The sequence below is a fragment of the Erinaceus europaeus genome, chromosome 9 (assembly GCF_950295315.1).
Source record: "Erinaceus europaeus chromosome 9, mEriEur2.1, whole genome shotgun sequence".
Lineage (NCBI taxonomy): Eukaryota > Metazoa > Chordata > Mammalia > Eulipotyphla > Erinaceidae > Erinaceus > Erinaceus europaeus.
The window spans coordinates 87,201,465-87,219,023 of record NC_080170.1 but is presented as its reverse complement, the minus strand read 5'-3'; the positions used below and the strand labels follow the sequence as shown (position 1 = coordinate 87,219,023).

The 17,559-nt window shown below is 36.2% G+C and overlaps 1 protein-coding gene across 1 annotated transcript in view; it reads left to right on the top strand.

Annotated features, from left to right (window-relative positions):
* The window catches only part of GAP43 (growth associated protein 43), a 103,283-nt gene extending 86,166 nt beyond the window's left edge, over positions 1 to 17,117 (top strand). Inside the window, exon 3 of the mRNA XM_007516308.3 lies at positions 16,426 to 17,117. Coding sequence (XP_007516370.1) covers positions 16,426 to 16,514 — 89 coding nt within the window. The 3' untranslated portion in view covers positions 16,515 to 17,117. The remainder of the gene's footprint in view (positions 1 to 16,425) is intronic.
* Positions 17,118 to 17,559: the final 442 nt, after the last annotated feature.

The window sequence follows — 17,559 nt, the reverse complement described above, 5'->3', positions numbered from 1 at the left end:
ATATGTATGATTTGGCCTTAAACTATAGGAACTTTACATACTCATCCTCTTCAAATTCCTATCTCTGTCTTCTTCTATTTGAGTAATATCCTAACTTTTGCATTTGACAAGGAAAAATGGGAGCAGCTGGAAGGGAGGATACTTTGGATGTAAAGAACTGTGATTAATCTTCATTGCTGAGTGCTTGTAACAGTGACAGCCTTTCCGGAGAACTAGAATTTCTTACTCTAGAGACTTCCACAGACAGTTGTTGATCCTTTCTGTTTACCATGGTAAACTTTGGTTTACTAAAGAAATACTCTGATGCTGGCAGGAGGTTGATGGGGATGTAATTGTTTCAGCACAGCTATTTATCTTTAGCAACCTGTGTTCTAACACTTTGCTGGGTATAGCAGGTTTATACCTTGTCACCACATACATAATGTGTAGAAGAAAGACAGTATCAAGGTTAATGCCACCCTTTCACAAAGAAAGTTTTGTTTTTTCCTGCTGCCTCATACTGCTGTAATACTCTGTGCCATCACTCCCAAGCTCCTTCCTCTACCTCCACTACTGTGCTCCCACACAGATCTCCTGAGAGGCATTACTCTTTAGTCCATCAGCCAAAGTTAGTGGGTTTCCATAGTTACCAGGCAGCTGGTGTCTAGACACTCTGAGAGATGCCTTGCAATTCAGCTGCAAATCTAGTTTCTATCACACACAACCCTCTCTTCCCTCCTCCTCTTTTCTCCCATTTCTTCATTATTTACAGCCAGCATTAATGCTAACACAGGATTGAGTTTCCTTTTGACAGGCCATTAAGGGGAGGGGTGTGTGTGTGTGTGTGAAAAGCCCAAACTTGCTGTCTTGTTATATCAGTGAAGTGAGAAACAACTGAGGTGATAGATCCTGATCTGACTGGATTTTCTTTCTCAAAAAGGATTTTATTTAATTAAACTGTTCCAAATTTGAAAATAGTGTCACTAGTCCTTTGGGAACCATAAGCATCTTTAAGAGCCAACAAAAGCATTTCAGGGTAGGGCTTCAGCTGATGGTAGAATCTTTTCACTATCTCTGGACAATTGATATCATTTCTCTTACTATTCTGCTCAGGGGACTCACATACCTATAAGTGTTACTAATGGGGAACTTGGGAGTGGGATACAAGCAAGTTCAAGGGTGGACCTTAACAGTGACATATAGAATTTGGAAAAATCAAGTTTAAACTTCCCTGTTTTGTTTGTTTGTTTGTTTGTTTTTTAAGAGAAAGTAGCCTCTTAAATCCAGAAACTGGCTTGACACTTACTGACAGGCCTTAATATTCCCCCTATTAACATAAAGGATTTCAAAGAACCCATGTGCCAAAAACTACTGTAAATGATTAACCTCCAATTAAAAAAAAAACAGAAAAAAAGATATAGGATGGTCATATACATATAACTATATTTAAACTCATCCCTTTTTAAATATATATTTAGACCATAGACTAACTTTATGTGACACTCCACAAGTTTTTGATAAAACATAGTCTTAGAAATAACAACAAAAAGAATTTCAAGAGCACCATAATCAGACTTTGTATGAGAACACCAGACATAACATTAGACCCATACTTATGTCTAAACACAATCCAAGTATAAACATTGTGTAAATAACAAAATGGTCAATTATTAAGTCTTCGTCTAGTTTGGCTAATATGAATAATGATGCTTGTTTCTTTATTCTTTCCTTCTAGATAAGTATTGATTTGTTCACTCATTAAAGAATCTCTGTTGTATAACAGAATGCAACCCAGAACAAAGCTCTGTTTCTTTCAGTTCACCTTCAAATCACATCTCAAAGCTCAAAGTAGTTTTTTTTAATCTCTTACTGTGGTACCTCATGGTTTTTAACTAGAAAGTGTTAAGTACTGTAGAAAATTTACTTTTAAAAAATTTTTGAGTTATAAAAAGGAAACACAAACACCATAGGATAAGAGGTACAACTCCATACAATTCCCATCACCAGAACTCTGTGTCCTATCTCCTCCCCTGATAGCTTTCCTATTCTTTATCCCTTTGGGAGTATGGACCCAGGGTCATTATGGGGTGCAAAAGGTGGAAGGTCTGTAATTGCTTCCCCACTGAACATGGGTGTTGACAGGTCGACCCATACTCCCAGCCTGTCTCTCTCTCTTTCCCTAGTGGGGCGAGGCTTTGGGGAAATGGGGCTCCAGGGCACATTGGTGGGGTCATCTGTCCAGGGAAGTCCGGTTGGCATCTTGTTAGCATCTGGAACCTGGTGGCTGAAAAAAGAGTTAACATATAGAGCCAAACAAATTTTTGCCTAATCATGAACCTAAAGGCTTGAATGGTTCATATGAACAGCTGGGGGGGGGGGTCCTCCGTTTTGAAGATAGTTAGTAGTCCTATTTTAGTTATATTCCAAAGAGCCCATGACTATACTAGTTTTTTTTTTTTTTCCCTGAGCCTGAAATCTGATATGCAGGTGGATCCAAGTTATTATCTGGGGAGATGATGTTATGGCTAGAAAAAAGACCAGAAAGCCGGATCAGGGAAGAGAGTAGCTCCCAAATATAGGAAAGGTGTATAAATATTGTTGACTGTATACCCCATCGATTTGATCTGATCTGGGGCCATATTCAGCTTAGGAGCCTATGAGACCTCTGCATCCCTATAGATCTGAGCTCATAGGAAAACTTACTTTTCGGGAGCCAGGAGATGGTGCAGCAGGTTAAGCGCACATGGAGCAAAGTGCAGGGACCCGCGGGATAAGGATCCAGGTTGGAGCTCCTGGCTCCCCACCTTTGGGGGGGGGTCGCTTCATAAGTGGTGAAATTGGTCTGCAGGTGTCCATCTTTCTCTCCCCCTCTCTGTCTTCTCCTCCTCTCTCCATTTCTTTCTGTCCTATCCAATAACAACGACAGCAATAACAACATTAATAACAACAACAATGACTAAGATAAACAATGAGGGCAACAAAAAGGGTAAAAAAAATGAAAAAAAAAAGAAAATTTACTTTTATATAATTATTTACACTCAAGTTAGCTTCAGGAAAAACAAAACAAAACATTTTTTTTGTCATATTTTCCCAAAACTTTTCATTGGCTTTGGTACTATGGCACTACCTTTACCCACCACCACCACCACCACCACCACCACCACCACCACTACCACCACCACCACCCTTTATTTTTCTCCCTCTGAGCACTGCTCAGTTCTGGTTTATAGGGATTGAATTTGAGGCATTAGAGCCTCAGGCACTAAAAGCCTTTTTTTGCATAGCCATTATGCTATTTCCCCATCCCATTCATTATTTTTCTATCCCTAATGTATTGTTATTTAAGGGTTCAACAATTAAGATAAAATGGTCTTGGACACTGGATGAGTTTATAAAGTTTTGTAGTACTCTTTGGAGATCAGCAGATGTCCAGTCAAAAGTATGATAAAAAAAATCATTTAGTACACTTACACTTAAATCACAATAAGTGTTGTGTTCTCTGTTTCAGACTCAAGAGAGATAAGTGAATTTAAAAGTCAAGAGTAATTTCCTTTCCCTTTCATGCTATATTGTTTTGACTTTAACTCTTTTAGTTGTAGTATCAGTGACAGAAAGAGAACTTTCAAGAGAGCCATTGGGAGCATAAAGACATGATAAGGGATGACTATATTAGTTCAGGCATTACTGCCCCCACAATCTACTGAAATAATCACCCAGGCGTACTGCCACATATCTCTGTAGGACCCATAGCTGAGATTATACACAGTTATCTGCTTGATTCTATAATCTATACCATTGTTATACCTAGAAAAGACTGAGGTTTAAAAAATAATTTTTTGAGGAGAACACTGTTAGAAATAAAATATTATAAGATTAGAGTCAGTTCACAGAAAAATAAGGTAGGTGAAGTAAAGAAAATGTGACATCATTTTGATTATTCTCTCATGATCTTTGTTGATAAAAAGAGGAAAATAATGAACTTAAAATCTTCTTGGAAAAAAGAGTGTTATTTTGCATTTTTGGACTATTATTTGCAAGTGAGAAAATATTAAGGTCAAATTCTCTGTTATTAATTTTAAAAAATGCTATAAAATTTAGGGGAGAGAGATTTTAGCTGATTATCGGGATAAATTTATAGTTAAAGCTGTTTATAAATTTATAGTTAAAACTGTATAGGGATATTGTGAGTGAATTCTATCCTAGATGTGGCATTGCTGAGAAGTCTCTAAAGTCCCTTTTTACACTAAGGTTTTTATATGTGACTGAATACTTTCAAATAAATAGAGTTTTGAAAGAAGAAAGATAGAATTTGATAAGTTCTAGATATAATGTGAGGGAGTTGGGCAGTAGCGCAGCTGGTTAAGCGCAGATGGAGCAAAGTGCAAGGACCAGCATAAAGATCCCGGTTCGAGCCCCTGGTTCCCCACCTGCAGGGGAGTTGCTTCACAGGCGGTGAAGCAGGTCTGCAGGTGTCTATCTGTCTTTCTCTCCCTCTCTCTGTCTTCCCCTCCTCTCTGCATTTCTCTCTATTCTATCTGACAACAAAACGACAATATCAACAACAACAATAAAACAACAAGGTTAGCAAATGGGAATAAATATTTTAAAAAAAGGGCAACAAAAAATTCTAGATATAATGTATGTCTTAGAAAATGACTTAATGAGAAAAAGAAAAAGAGGTATAACAAAGGGAGCAAGCCTTAAAGTAGGCAATTTTAAATGGCCATCTGATTTGATGGATAGATTATGTAGGCTATAGTTCTATTCCAGTGCAGTTACAGACTATGAATCTCTATTCTTTAACTGCTGTTGTTCCAGTGTCCCCAAGCTGCCAAAATTATGCTTTGCTACTAAATATAAGAACTATGAGATCCTTGACTACAAAGAAAAAAAATCAGCACAAAATCCAAATATTTCTTTTTTCAATGTAGTTCTAGTTGTGTTCCAGTGAGTGCTATTGATTCTGAAAGCAATTTTTCACTCAAAGACTGTGCCACAATTTGACAGGCCACAGGAAGCCCAAACATACAGAGTGTAAAATGAATTGTCCCAGTAAGAGGTGGAAAATTCTTTTATTTACCCATGCTCAAGAATCTAACACAAATAGATTTTTTACAGGGCTTTCTTGATACCATACTATTTATTTTTCTTTTAAAATGTATTTATTTTTAAATTAACAAAGTAAGAGTCAGCGGTGATTTCAGATTACAAACTAGTTAAGAGTACTGCTTGAATAAAGATTTAAGGCACCTGTATATTTGTTTATTCTCTGACAGAATGAAAAACATTCTCCTTTACATTGATCTTAATACCAGCACTAAGTATACCATGCTATTTTAAAAATTAATTTAGAAATCGAGTTAATCCTCATTTTTTTTTTTTTTATAAAACATCCTTCTTCCACTGCAAAATGAAAGGGTGGTTGATGGGAAGAATATTTTGCTTCCCTTTTCATATCCTAGTAAGGATCTGCAGTGGATTTTTAACTAAGACAGCATCTATAGTAACTTTAACTATATTTAGAATTTTATTATCCAGAGACACTGTAGTCATTTCACTTATGAAATCTACTAGAATTTATGCCAACTATTCAGCCTAGGTTACTATTTTATTACTTATTAGTTTCATTGTCATCATTTTATTGGAGAGTTAATGGCTTACAGTACAATTGTTGACCCAATTTCTCATCTGTGATAGGTGTCTGCAGAATAGTCTCATCCTCAATTTAATGTCATTTCCGTCATGCACCAGAACCCCAATATCCTCTCCATCCTCTCCTTCCCCCTTCTTCCATAGAGTCCTTTACTTTGGTACACTACACTCTGCCCAGTCCAAGTTTCACCTTGTATTTTCCTTTTCTGTTTTTGTTTCTTAAGTTCTACTTATGAGTGAGATGATCCATTGTTTATCTTTCTCTTTCTGGCTTATCTCAGTCATGTGATTTCTTTTTCAGGTTCTAGCCAAAAAGAGGCAAAGAAGATGACTTCATCATCTTCAACAGCTCTGTCATGTCATCATGTTATATATACCACAATTTTCATATACCTCCATTGCCAGTGTCCATGGTGACCTCATGTCATGCCAGGTCCTAATGCAGAGTAATAAGCCATATGCTTGAACCCCTCAGAACCATCTTCCAGGCCACCATTAAGTTTTTAAAAATTACCGCTTTTCTTTTCTTTGTGTAGTACATACACTCCACTGTCAAATTTGTGCATCACATCATATGGCAAAGTGAAATGCAACAAAAATTCTTAGTTCTTCTTTTGCAAGCCGTCAGAGTATCTAAAAATTAATATATATTAGCCATATTTTACCATTAGTGAAGCTGCCCAACCCCCTGCAACTAGGCCTGGGGGCTTGAATCTGGGTCCTTTCAAATGATAATATGTGAGAACCATCCTGTAGTCCTGAGAGTATCTAAAATCAATTTTGGTAGCCCTCATAACAAAATTGTATTGAGTTTTATTTTTTATTTCAGAAAGGGGAAGAAGGGAATGAGGGTGGGAGAGACAAAATAAGTGGACATAGATTTATATAGAATATTTAGGTTGGGGAAGTCGGGTGGTAGTGTAGTGGGTTAAGTGCGCGTAGCGCGAAGCGCAACGACCAGTATAAGGATTCTGGTTCGAGCCCCCAGCCACCCATCTGCAGGGGAGTTGCTTCTCAAGTGGTGAAGCAGGTCTGCAGGTGTCTATCTTTCTCCCTCTCTGTCTTCCCCTCCTCTCTCCACTTCTCTCTGTCCTATCTAATGATGACGATATCAAAAACAACAACAATATAAAGCAAGAAGGGCAACAAAAGGGAAAATAAATAAATTTAAAAAATTAAAAAAGAATATTTAGGTTGGATGTCATGGAGTCTTTGGGGTATATCCCTAGGAGAGGAATTACTGGGTCTAGCCTTGTGAGGGTTCTCCAGACAGCTCTCCACAGAGACTGGACCAATTTACATTCCCATCAGCAGTGTAGAATGATTCCTTTGTCCCCATAACCTCTTCAGCATTTGTTGCTGCTGTCCTTTTTGATGTATGCCATTCTCACAGGGTGAGGTGCTATCTCAGTGTTGTATTTATTTGCCAATCAGTGACCTGGAGCAATAGTTCATGTATTTATTAGCCTTTTGAATCTCTTCTGTAGTGAATGTTCTGTTTGTATCCTCTGCCCATCTTTGGATGGGATCATTTGCTTTTTTGTTGCTAATTTTGGTGAGCTCTATATATATTTGGTGGGAATTGTGTGGAACTGTAACCCTCTTATCCTATGGTCTTGTCGGTACTTCAATTTTATAAATAAAAATTATATACATTTATAAAAAAGAACATTTAGGGCTACTGAGGAGAGATGCAAGTCATTCATGCAGAGGAATGAATACACTCATTCCTAAAGGTTGTGATAGGCATCATGGTGTTATGAGAGAATCACTGAAGTCTAATTAGCTGTGTGACTTTGGGAAAGTCACAAAATTTTCTGTTTTCAGTTCATCTCAAAAGGAATGTGGAGTAGAGCTTCAGCTTCCACTATTTCTTAATTTAACAAATCACTGCAAGTTGACTCTATGAAAACATATACAGATTTTGTATTTTTGCCTTGAATTATGTGGTTAATCTATTTGTATTGGTAAAATTAATAAGACAACTGATAAACCTCTAGTTTTCTTTGTGTTGTGTAGATATAGCCAGAAGGGAAAATTAAATGACAGATAAATAATTTTCTGCCTTGTCTCAAGTACTACTCAAACATATTATGTCAAGTCATGGCAAGGCATTAGCTGAATATGACTTTTTTTTTTTTAATTTAAATTCTGGGAGTCGGGCAGTAGTGCAGTGAGTTAAGCAAACATGGCGCAAAGCACAAGGACTGGCGTAAGGATCTTGGTTCCAGCCCGGCTCCCCACTTGCAGGGGAGTCACTTCACAGGCGGTGAAGCAGGTCTGCAGGTGTCTTATCTTTCTCTCCTCCTCTCTGTCTTCCCCTCCTCTCTCCATTTATTTCTGTCCTAACAACAACTATAGCAATAACAACAACAATAATAACTACAACAACAAGGGCAACAAAAGGGAAAATAAATTAAAAAATTAAAAAAAAAATGCTGTGGGGGATTTAGCATAATGGTTATACAAACAGACTCTTGTGCCTGAGGCTCCAAAAAAGTCCCAGGTTCAATCCTTCATACCACCATAAGCCAGAGCTGAGCAATGCTCTGGTGTTTCTCTCTGTGTTTCTCTCTTTCTCTCTCTCTCTCCATCTCTCTCAAAAATAAAATAAATAAAATTAAATAAAAAAATTAAATACTATCCAAGCAGTAGATATTCATAAGAAAAATATTTAGGCAACTGTAGCTACTATTGGAGTGACTACTAGAATCAGAATTTCCAGTTCTGGCTTCTATAATTTAGTCCTAGAGTGGATAATAAAACATATCTAATCATAGGACTTGAGAGACATCTAGAAGTTTTTCTTTCAAATGCAAATGATAATACAAACTTTGTGTGACCTAGGGGTTGACACGGTATATAAAGCATTGAGATTGCAAACATGAGGTCCTGAGTTAAATCCCTAGTATTACAAATGCCAGAGTGGGTCCCTCTCCTTATTCAAAAATAAATCTTTTTAAAAAAAATGTACAGACTTTGCCATAATACAGAGTAACACAGTACATGTTAACACCAGATATGTAAAACACTACAAATTATTTGTTATGAGCATAACCTACAAGAAAGTTCACTAATTTTCTCAAGGTCTGAAGAACACAGATTAATTTTTTTCACATATCACCAGATATAGGGTGATTCACTATAGAAACCAGCTAAGTTTGGAAATGGTGGGTACAATGACTAAGCAATGTATTTCAATAAATGTGAAGAACTATGAGTAAGAAAAGTTCAGATAAATTCAATGACAATAAACTAGCCAATAAATATGAGTAGCCTGTTAGACTTTTCATCACTATTTAAGTATGAATCTTCTAAATAATTGATATCAAATACAAGAGCTCTCTAAGTACAGCAGAAAAAAGTAAAGTGAATCATTAGGAGAAAGAGTGGGAATGGTAATCTTAACCATATTTTACAAAGATTACAAAATGAAGGATGATGTTTCTTTGACTGTAATTCTTAAAAGAAAACTTCATAATACAACTTTACTAATTATTCAATGTCTACTGGACTTTCTGCTTGGGAAAGTTCAGAAATGACAGTACTGTATACAGGTAGAAAGAATAACTCCATCAGCAAACTCTTCCACATACTAGGTAGATCAAAATTTTTAAATTTAAATTCTACCCAAGCAGTAGAAATTTATAAGAAAAATATTTAGGCAGCTGTAATTGCTACTAAAGTGACACACTACCACCACCACCACCACCACCACCACCACCACCACCACCACCACCACCACACACACACACACACACACACACACACACACACACACACATCCTATCTCCAGGTATCCTGAGAATGAAAATATTTGCTAAAACGAAGTTGAGAAAAATCTCACACTGATTATTTTCCATATGGTTAGGGGACAGAAGTTTTAGTTTTCTTTCAAATCTGGTAACTGATAATTATTATTGAATAAGGATTTTTTAAATTGAGTATCATGTTTTCAATCTGTAACTTGCTTTCTATAAACAAAATTTACTGCACATCTGGGAGCAGAGTGGTTGAATTCCTGTTCATTCATTATGGTTAAAGTAATTTTTGCTACAGAATTTAGGGACTAGATGGAGCTGGTCTTGAGTATAGATCATTTCCTTTTAGATAACTGGCTGCTATTAATTAGATATGTGGTAAAGATTGCTCTGCCCTCAAGTAGAGACAATAGCAGATACATTCTTGTCTGTGGAGATATTACTGTCTAATAGCTTTGATATTTACATCACAAATCATGCTCCTCAAGTTTGATCAGTGGTCAGATTTGCCCTTGCAATCATTTCTGAATTTTACCTGTTTCATGAAAGAATATTTTTCTTTTTCACTGTACAAGCAAGAATTTTCTACTGACCATAGAGATAAAGTCATAGAGAATCATGGAATAAATATTTCCATTACTAATCACTAACATAATATTGAGTTTTTACTCATTATGAGAGATTCATGGCCCAGAAACCTGGGGAAGATAAATATAAGACTCTCTCTCTCTCTCTCTCTCTCTCTCTCTCTCTCTATATATATATATATATATATATATATATATATATTCTCTTTTGTTGCCCTTGTTTTATTGTTGTAGTTATTATTGTTGTTGTTACTGATGTTGTCGTTGTTGGATAGGACAGAGAGAAATGAAGAGAGGAGGGAAAGACAGAAGGGGAGAGAAAAATAAACACCTGCAGACCTGCTTCACCGCCCGTGAAGCAACTCCCCTGCAGGTGGGGAGACTGGGGCTTGAACTGGGATTCTTAAACTGGTCCTTGCGCTTTGCATCACGTGCACTTAACCCGCTGCGCTACCGCTCGACTCCCATAAGATTATATTTTAATTAAAAGAAATTTCTTCCTTCAAACTCTAAATAACTAATTTTCAAATAATGCAAAATAGTGAATATATATATATGTATATATATATATATACATATATATATAGGTGGAAACTAAGCTAAAGAAAGTAATGTATTTAAATCATATGAGCAGATAACAAGTCAAGGCTAGAATATAAATCACCATGGTTCCAAGCCTCGACTTTTGAGAGAAGTATGTATAAATAGATGTATGTATGTGCTTTCTATTATTGCTAGGGTTCTTGCCATGTTGCCTTTGGATTGTCTCCTTGGTTTAATTCTTTCTTGTCAATGTTTGAAGTCCTTGAGTGGTAGTATAATCAGTAGGGTTAGTTTCTTTCTCAAAGGCTCAAAAAGAAAGGGGGCATAGGCATTGGCGATATTTATATCATTCTGTGACATCAAAATGATATATTGGCTCAGTGCTTTTGAAGGAACTTAAAATCTAAAATATGGTAATAAAAAGAATAAAATATGGATCCCACTGACTATCAAAAGCCATGATCTAGACTCTGAACGGACATATGCATACAGCTTAAGAGGAAGACCCTGTATGTAACAAAAGGGACATATGTATTTAGTAACAGATTTCCTTTGTTACTTTCCTTTGAGGTTTTGAGGGTAGGATGCTTAATATTCAAGAAAGATGAAAATGAAAAGAGAAAAGGAAGCAAACACCCTAGCCTAGTGGTGATTGGTAGAGTAATTGCGGGCATAGCCCCAGGATGATAACAGCTTCTATTTAATCAATGTTGACAAGGCTGGGGAGAGCTGGGCAGGTCCCAAGAGGTAATGTTTTACTCGGAAATCCACTCAACCTAATTTCAGTAATGTAGGACTGTGGAGGGACCTGGACCAGAGCCAGTAAACAGGGCCCTTAGAGCTCAGTGTAGGCGATGGCAGCTGGGAACACCGCCATCCCTCCAGTAGCATTGCAGCCGGGTTCCCTGGCTAAGCACTCAAGCAGCCGCTGCTGCATATGCTCCTGGTATTTACTCACCAACAGAATGTGCAGACTGTGCTATTCTCACCCTTTCGAAGAATTGAATGGAATGTATAAAGGCAAGAACTGCTTGCAATCTATTTCAACAAGGATCACAGAACCAGTTATGTAAACATTTTAAAGGACTTCTGTGTGGGGTGGTGGGTCACCTGAAAGCGTACGTATTACCATGTGTAAGAACTCTGACTCAAGCATGAAAGCTTCACTAGAGGTGGAACAGTGTTGCCGGTCTCTCATTCCCTCGTCTCTCTCCTCCACTCTTTACCTCACTTTGTCAAAAAGCAAAAGTAAAGGGTCAGGCGCTGGTACACCTGATTGACCATGTTACCATGCACAAGGCCAGGATTGGGTTCAAGCCTCCAGTCCCCACCTGCAGAGGGGAACCTTTGCAAGGGGTGAAGCAGTGCTGCCGCTGTCTCTCTTTATCTATCCCTGTCTTCCTTTTCTATCTAAATTTCTCTCTTCTCTTATTTATTTATTTATTTATTTATTTATTTATTTATTTATTTTACTAGATCACTGTTCAGCTCTGGCTTATGGTGGTGTGGGGGATTGAACCTGGGACTCTGGAGCCTCAGGCATGAGAGTCTGTTTGCATAACCATTATGCTGTCTACCCTCTGCCCAAGTAAACTATTTAAAAAAGTAAATAAAAGTCCCCTGTGAAATCATCCACCTGATTCCTCTTCCTATTACAAATCTGCCAGCACTGTTTCAAATGGGTATAGAGAATATTCTTACATTTATTTGCTGTCTTAATGTGAATGAGCTTGACTTTTCTTAGCAATGGTGTTTGTGAATGGAAGTGAGAAAAATTAGAGTTTTACACATCTCAAAATTCAGGAAATTAATTCATTACATATACAAACATTTGCAAATCCAAAAGTGGTTCAGAAAACTTGTGCTCCACTGTGCTGAGTATATCTGGTCTAGCTGCTCCATGTCTCTTTACCATTTTTCTCCAACAGCAAACATTATAGCAGTACTGGATATATATGTTCCATGAAGAAAAGGAACATGTGTACATTGAGTTTTCAATGCTGCACAACTCCTGCTATATTTACAGTGTGTATAACGGTGCCTGGCATGCAAGACTTGGAACCTGTCGCTGGATTATTAATTGAAATATTTTTTTTCTAAGAACTTTAAGATTACATGACTTTACTGTATATCATATTAACTGGGCTTTTTTTTTTTCTTCTTCTAAGTTTATATAGAAGCAATGGAATTCATGGAGGCCATAGTAGAAATGTCGATTTCTAGTAAATCTTTGGGCTTGGATTAAGTAATCTGTAATTCAAGGTTAAATTGCCAAAATTGAAAAATGTTATAGACCATTACCACATTCTGGCATCATCTCTTTAACATGACTGAATGTATTTTTTTGAAAACTTAAATATCTAATAGTAAAAATTGTTAACAAAAAGTTCCCAATTTCAAGACTAACAAAAAGCCCTTTCTCCTTCTTTTAAACCAAACTACTAGAAAAATAATCAGTTTTTTAGTTTTATTTTTCTTGGGCATTTTCTGTCTTGTAGTAAAACTAGGTTTGGGCATTAATTCTTCTGTTGAAGACTGGTTTTGAGGGGAAAACCATCACTGGGTAGAAGAGTAATTTGTCCGAAATTAGCATCACTAGTCACATGACTGATATAAGATGTGTGAGTCATTTACTCTTGATTTTCCTATAATGTATTAACCAGAACTTGAGTGTTAATTTAGGGGTTTTATGATTAGTGTAAGTAAAGGTATTTTTCAGAGCTAAATGGAAGAACAAAAGCAGTTTATATTCTTTAAGCTGCTGAATTTCTACTGTCAACCACCAGCTCCGGGCTTTCTTCATTTCCTAGGTCTATTGACTTCTTCTACTCACTTGTTCTGTATCATTTGGTACCAGAGATTTCATTTCAGCTTTTAGCATTTAAAATTTTTTCTTAGGTAATAACTGCCTCACTGGAAGATTAATTTACTAGGTGGATAATATGATTATTTGTCCTTATTGGACCATAATTGTGACTGACCAGCTGCCCTCAGTCATTCATCTGTCTTTGACAGTCACCATAATGATTACACTTTGCACTCAGAATATTAAAGATTCCATACCAACTAATTATAATTTATAAGTTGTGTGATTAGTGCTATAAAAGTATCAGGACCAGATTTTATATTATTCAAAACTAATTAGAATGATTTTCTTTATTTTAAGCTACTTTTATTAAATCCAGCTTTCAGATGTTGTAGGTTCCAGACTTAGCACATATATACATCAGAACTCCGTACTATAGTTCTCCTTTGACCCCATCCATGCTTCTTGGGCAAAAGTAAGGCAAGGGAGATCAATCTAAAATAGAGTTACTTAGATGAGTCTATCATAGGTTCAAATTCACAGCTGCTATGTTGTTCAACTGCTACTTAAGATCAACTTTATAAACTTAGAAAAATTACTTCATCTTACTCTACCTCAGCTTCCTCAGCTAGAAAATCCTCTTCATTTCACTGTGCCTTAGTTTCCCCAAACAGAGATATGAGGATTCAATTAAGAGACACAAAACATTTCAAATTGTTCTAAGCACATAGAACCACTCAAATCTGCTAGCTATAGTTAACTACTTTTGACGAAGTAATCAGAAAAGTCATAATGTATGGTTCTTTCTAGGCAGTGAGATTTCTAAATAAAACAACAAAAATAGCTATGCAGCTATGTGGTAGACATCATTTATTTACTACAGTGACATAGCTATAGTTGGTGTCAGTGGGAGAAAGAAAAAGCTAATGATATCCAAAAGTTTTCTCTGGAATTCAGGCTCATATGTCTGTACTTATAGATAATTCATATTCTGTTCACAGTAAGTTCCTCCTTGCTTTTGGTTAAAACCTTTAATAGACTCACAAATCTTCCATCAAAGTGAATATAGCTAGAACAAGCATAAGGACCTCTATCTTATTACTTTTTCATCTGTTTGTATGCAGGCTTATTATTTTTGGATATGATTATTGGTTCTCAGTTTTCCACTCTGTGGTTGTGAAAGATTGTTATTTCATATTACTTCCTCCTTCAGTGTTTTTTACCCCCTAATTTCCTGGTGGTTTATAAAAATTTCTCTGAATCTCCTGACTCAACGTATTTTATCCCTACTGACTAGTTAATCCCTTCAGCTGACACAAGTATGATACTTTTGCTCATAATTCAATGAAGTAAAACAAAATTGACCTTTTATATAAAACAAAACAGATATGTTATTTAATAGAATACATATAATTACATATATTTAATGAAGAGTCCCAGCTAAATGATTGACATGTTACCTTTTAAGCATTTTCAATTTTAATTTTATGGCTATCATTTTTCATTGTGAAGCCAACAATTTATTTCCAGTTTTAGTTTTATGAATCTCTAAAAGCCTTCAGACTATAGTTGGTTTGCAGTCCTAAATTGATAAAAAGTATCTGGCCACCTATTTGACTAAATGCTGAACACAGGTGGATATCGTTGCTACCCTTGAAGAGTTATGGCTTGTTTACTGGATAATCTTAAAGGCCCCTTTCATTGTTCATACTCTGTAGATAGGGAGTTCATTATTTGATAAAGTGTGTTTTTTCACTGCTTTTTCTCAGTACCTAGAAGAATGTCTGGCATGTTGAAAGTGCCCAGTGAGACTTTATTGAACAAATAAGTGAATAGTTACATATCAGAAACCTTGCGGCATTTGAGGGAAATCATATGTTTATTATTTATTACTGGAAGAATTGGGCACATTTTATATTGCTCTTTGGTGAGGGGACTCTTAGAATTTTATACCTGTTGTAACTTCATCTCATGTAAGTTTTCCTTCTGTTGATTTTGCTTTATTATTTTTTAGTGCAATAAACATGAACACAAAGAGTACTATATGCTTAGATTTTCATTTTTAGTTCTTCTAGGGTGGACCTGGACACCAAACACAGAAATTTGTGGAATAACACAGGTTATTTTAGGGTAAATAAACTATCTTTCCTTTAGCTGGTACACATATTAATAAACTGGCTCATATCACGGCTGAATTCTATAAGGGAAACAGGCAAAAATATAAGAATAATCACCTGCTTCTTGAGGGGAAAATAATCCTTTTAAAAAGACACAGGTCTTTCCTGTCAAACAAAACACACTTGCTTTATGAATAAATGTATTTAGTTGGAAAGTGTTTAGCTACAAGAAACTACTATTATAGTTTAAAGCAGTTTGTTGTCTGTCTCAATTAATAAAAAATGCCTGAGGAAAGGATGATTAGCTATAATATGGACACTAAGTAATATATTCTTTTCTATTTCTTTTTTCTATCATTATTGGTGTATAGTTTTTTGTCTCCATGAGTATAAGATAACTGATCCACTATCTGTTATTGTTTGAACTTACTGATCAGGCATAAATGAAAGCAAAAAACAAACATTTCCTCTGGGGTTCCCCCCAGATAATTCTGCTCAATCTAATTGGCCATCATTTGGTTATATGGATGCTGTAAGTACCAAAGGAAACTGGAAATTCAGAGATTTCACTTTCTAGCTTTTATAGTACTAGAAATAATGGATAGAGGAACTGGTATGAATGTCTGGTGATTGACATAAATGTATGATTATTTTCATGTTCAGGAGAGGTACAAGATTATTGTTAATTCTCTATATTAAGAGCCAATGTGTAGTTAAGATTAGTGGTCATATAAATTTCTATGTAACGGACTTCTTGCACCTAATTTCATAGCTTTATTGCTAAACTCATAGCTCTGTTCTTGAACACTTTTATCGATGTCCTTAACAACCTCTTGGAGATAAATTCTTCTGAATTTAGAGATTATAACAATCATCTAAAATTTCTTAGGAAGGAATAAATACATTGCATTATTAATTATATGAACAGAGATAAAGTACTAACATTGTTTCCTCCCCACCCCATCTTGTTTTGTCTTCAGAAGCTGTAGATGAAACCAAACCCAAGGAAAGTGCCCGACAGGATGAGGGTACAGGAGAAGAATGTGAGGCGGACCAAGAACATGCCTGAACTTTAAGAAATGGCTTTCCAACATCCCCAACCCCCTTTCTCCTGAACCCTGCCTCTCCAACCCTCTTCTCAGCTCCACTCTGAAGTTTCCCTTCCTGTCCTGCTCACATCTGTGAGTCTGTCCTCTCCCACCCAGTGGCCCTCTTTCTCTCTGTGTGGCAAATATTAAAAAAAAAAAAAAAAAAAAAAAAAAAAAAAGCAGGAAAGATCCCAAGTCAAACAGTGTGGCTTAAACATTTTTGTTTCTTGGTGTTGTTATGGCGAGTTTTTGGTAATGATGATCCAATCATTTTGGGAAATTCTTGCACTGTATCCAAGTTTTTTGATCTGGTGAGTGTGGCCCTGTGGGAGTCCACTTTCCTCTATCTCTCTCTGTTCCAAGTGTGTGTGCAATGTTCCGTTTATCTGAGGAGTCCAAAATATTGAGTGAATTCAAAATCATTTTCTTTTCCTCCTTTTCAATGTGATGGAATGAATAAAAAAAAATTTAAAAAATCCAGTCTGTTTTGAAAATAAATAAAACAAATGTGCCAATTAGCGTAACTTGCGGCTCTGAGGCTCCTTTTTCAATCTTAATGTTAATAAATCATGAGAGTAATCAAACCTGAATGGCTCCGTGTTTCTGTTCTACCTTCTCAAGAATTGATTTGACTCACTGAAGTCTTATATATAATCTTTGTGGCTTCTTAGTCTGACACCAACAAATTTGATAAAGAAAAAAATGAATAACCTTAGCGGTTAGGCTCTAGACAAGATCTTTGGCTCTGATCTTCAATAGAGTAACTGAGGGTTATATTAGCTACTGCTTGTTACCAAATACCACAGGCAAGATGATTTAAACAACATAATTTGAATTTAATTTTTTTCATTGGTCTTGAAACTAGAAGTCTGAAATCAAGGTTGTTTCCTGAGAGCTATGCAGAAAAAATCTATCCCATGTCTCTTTCCTCTGCTCATAGGTGTTCACCTTCTCTGTTTCTTCATGTGGCCAAAGAATAGCTCCATGTTCATATTCCCCTTTGTGTAAGGTTATCAGTCATATTTA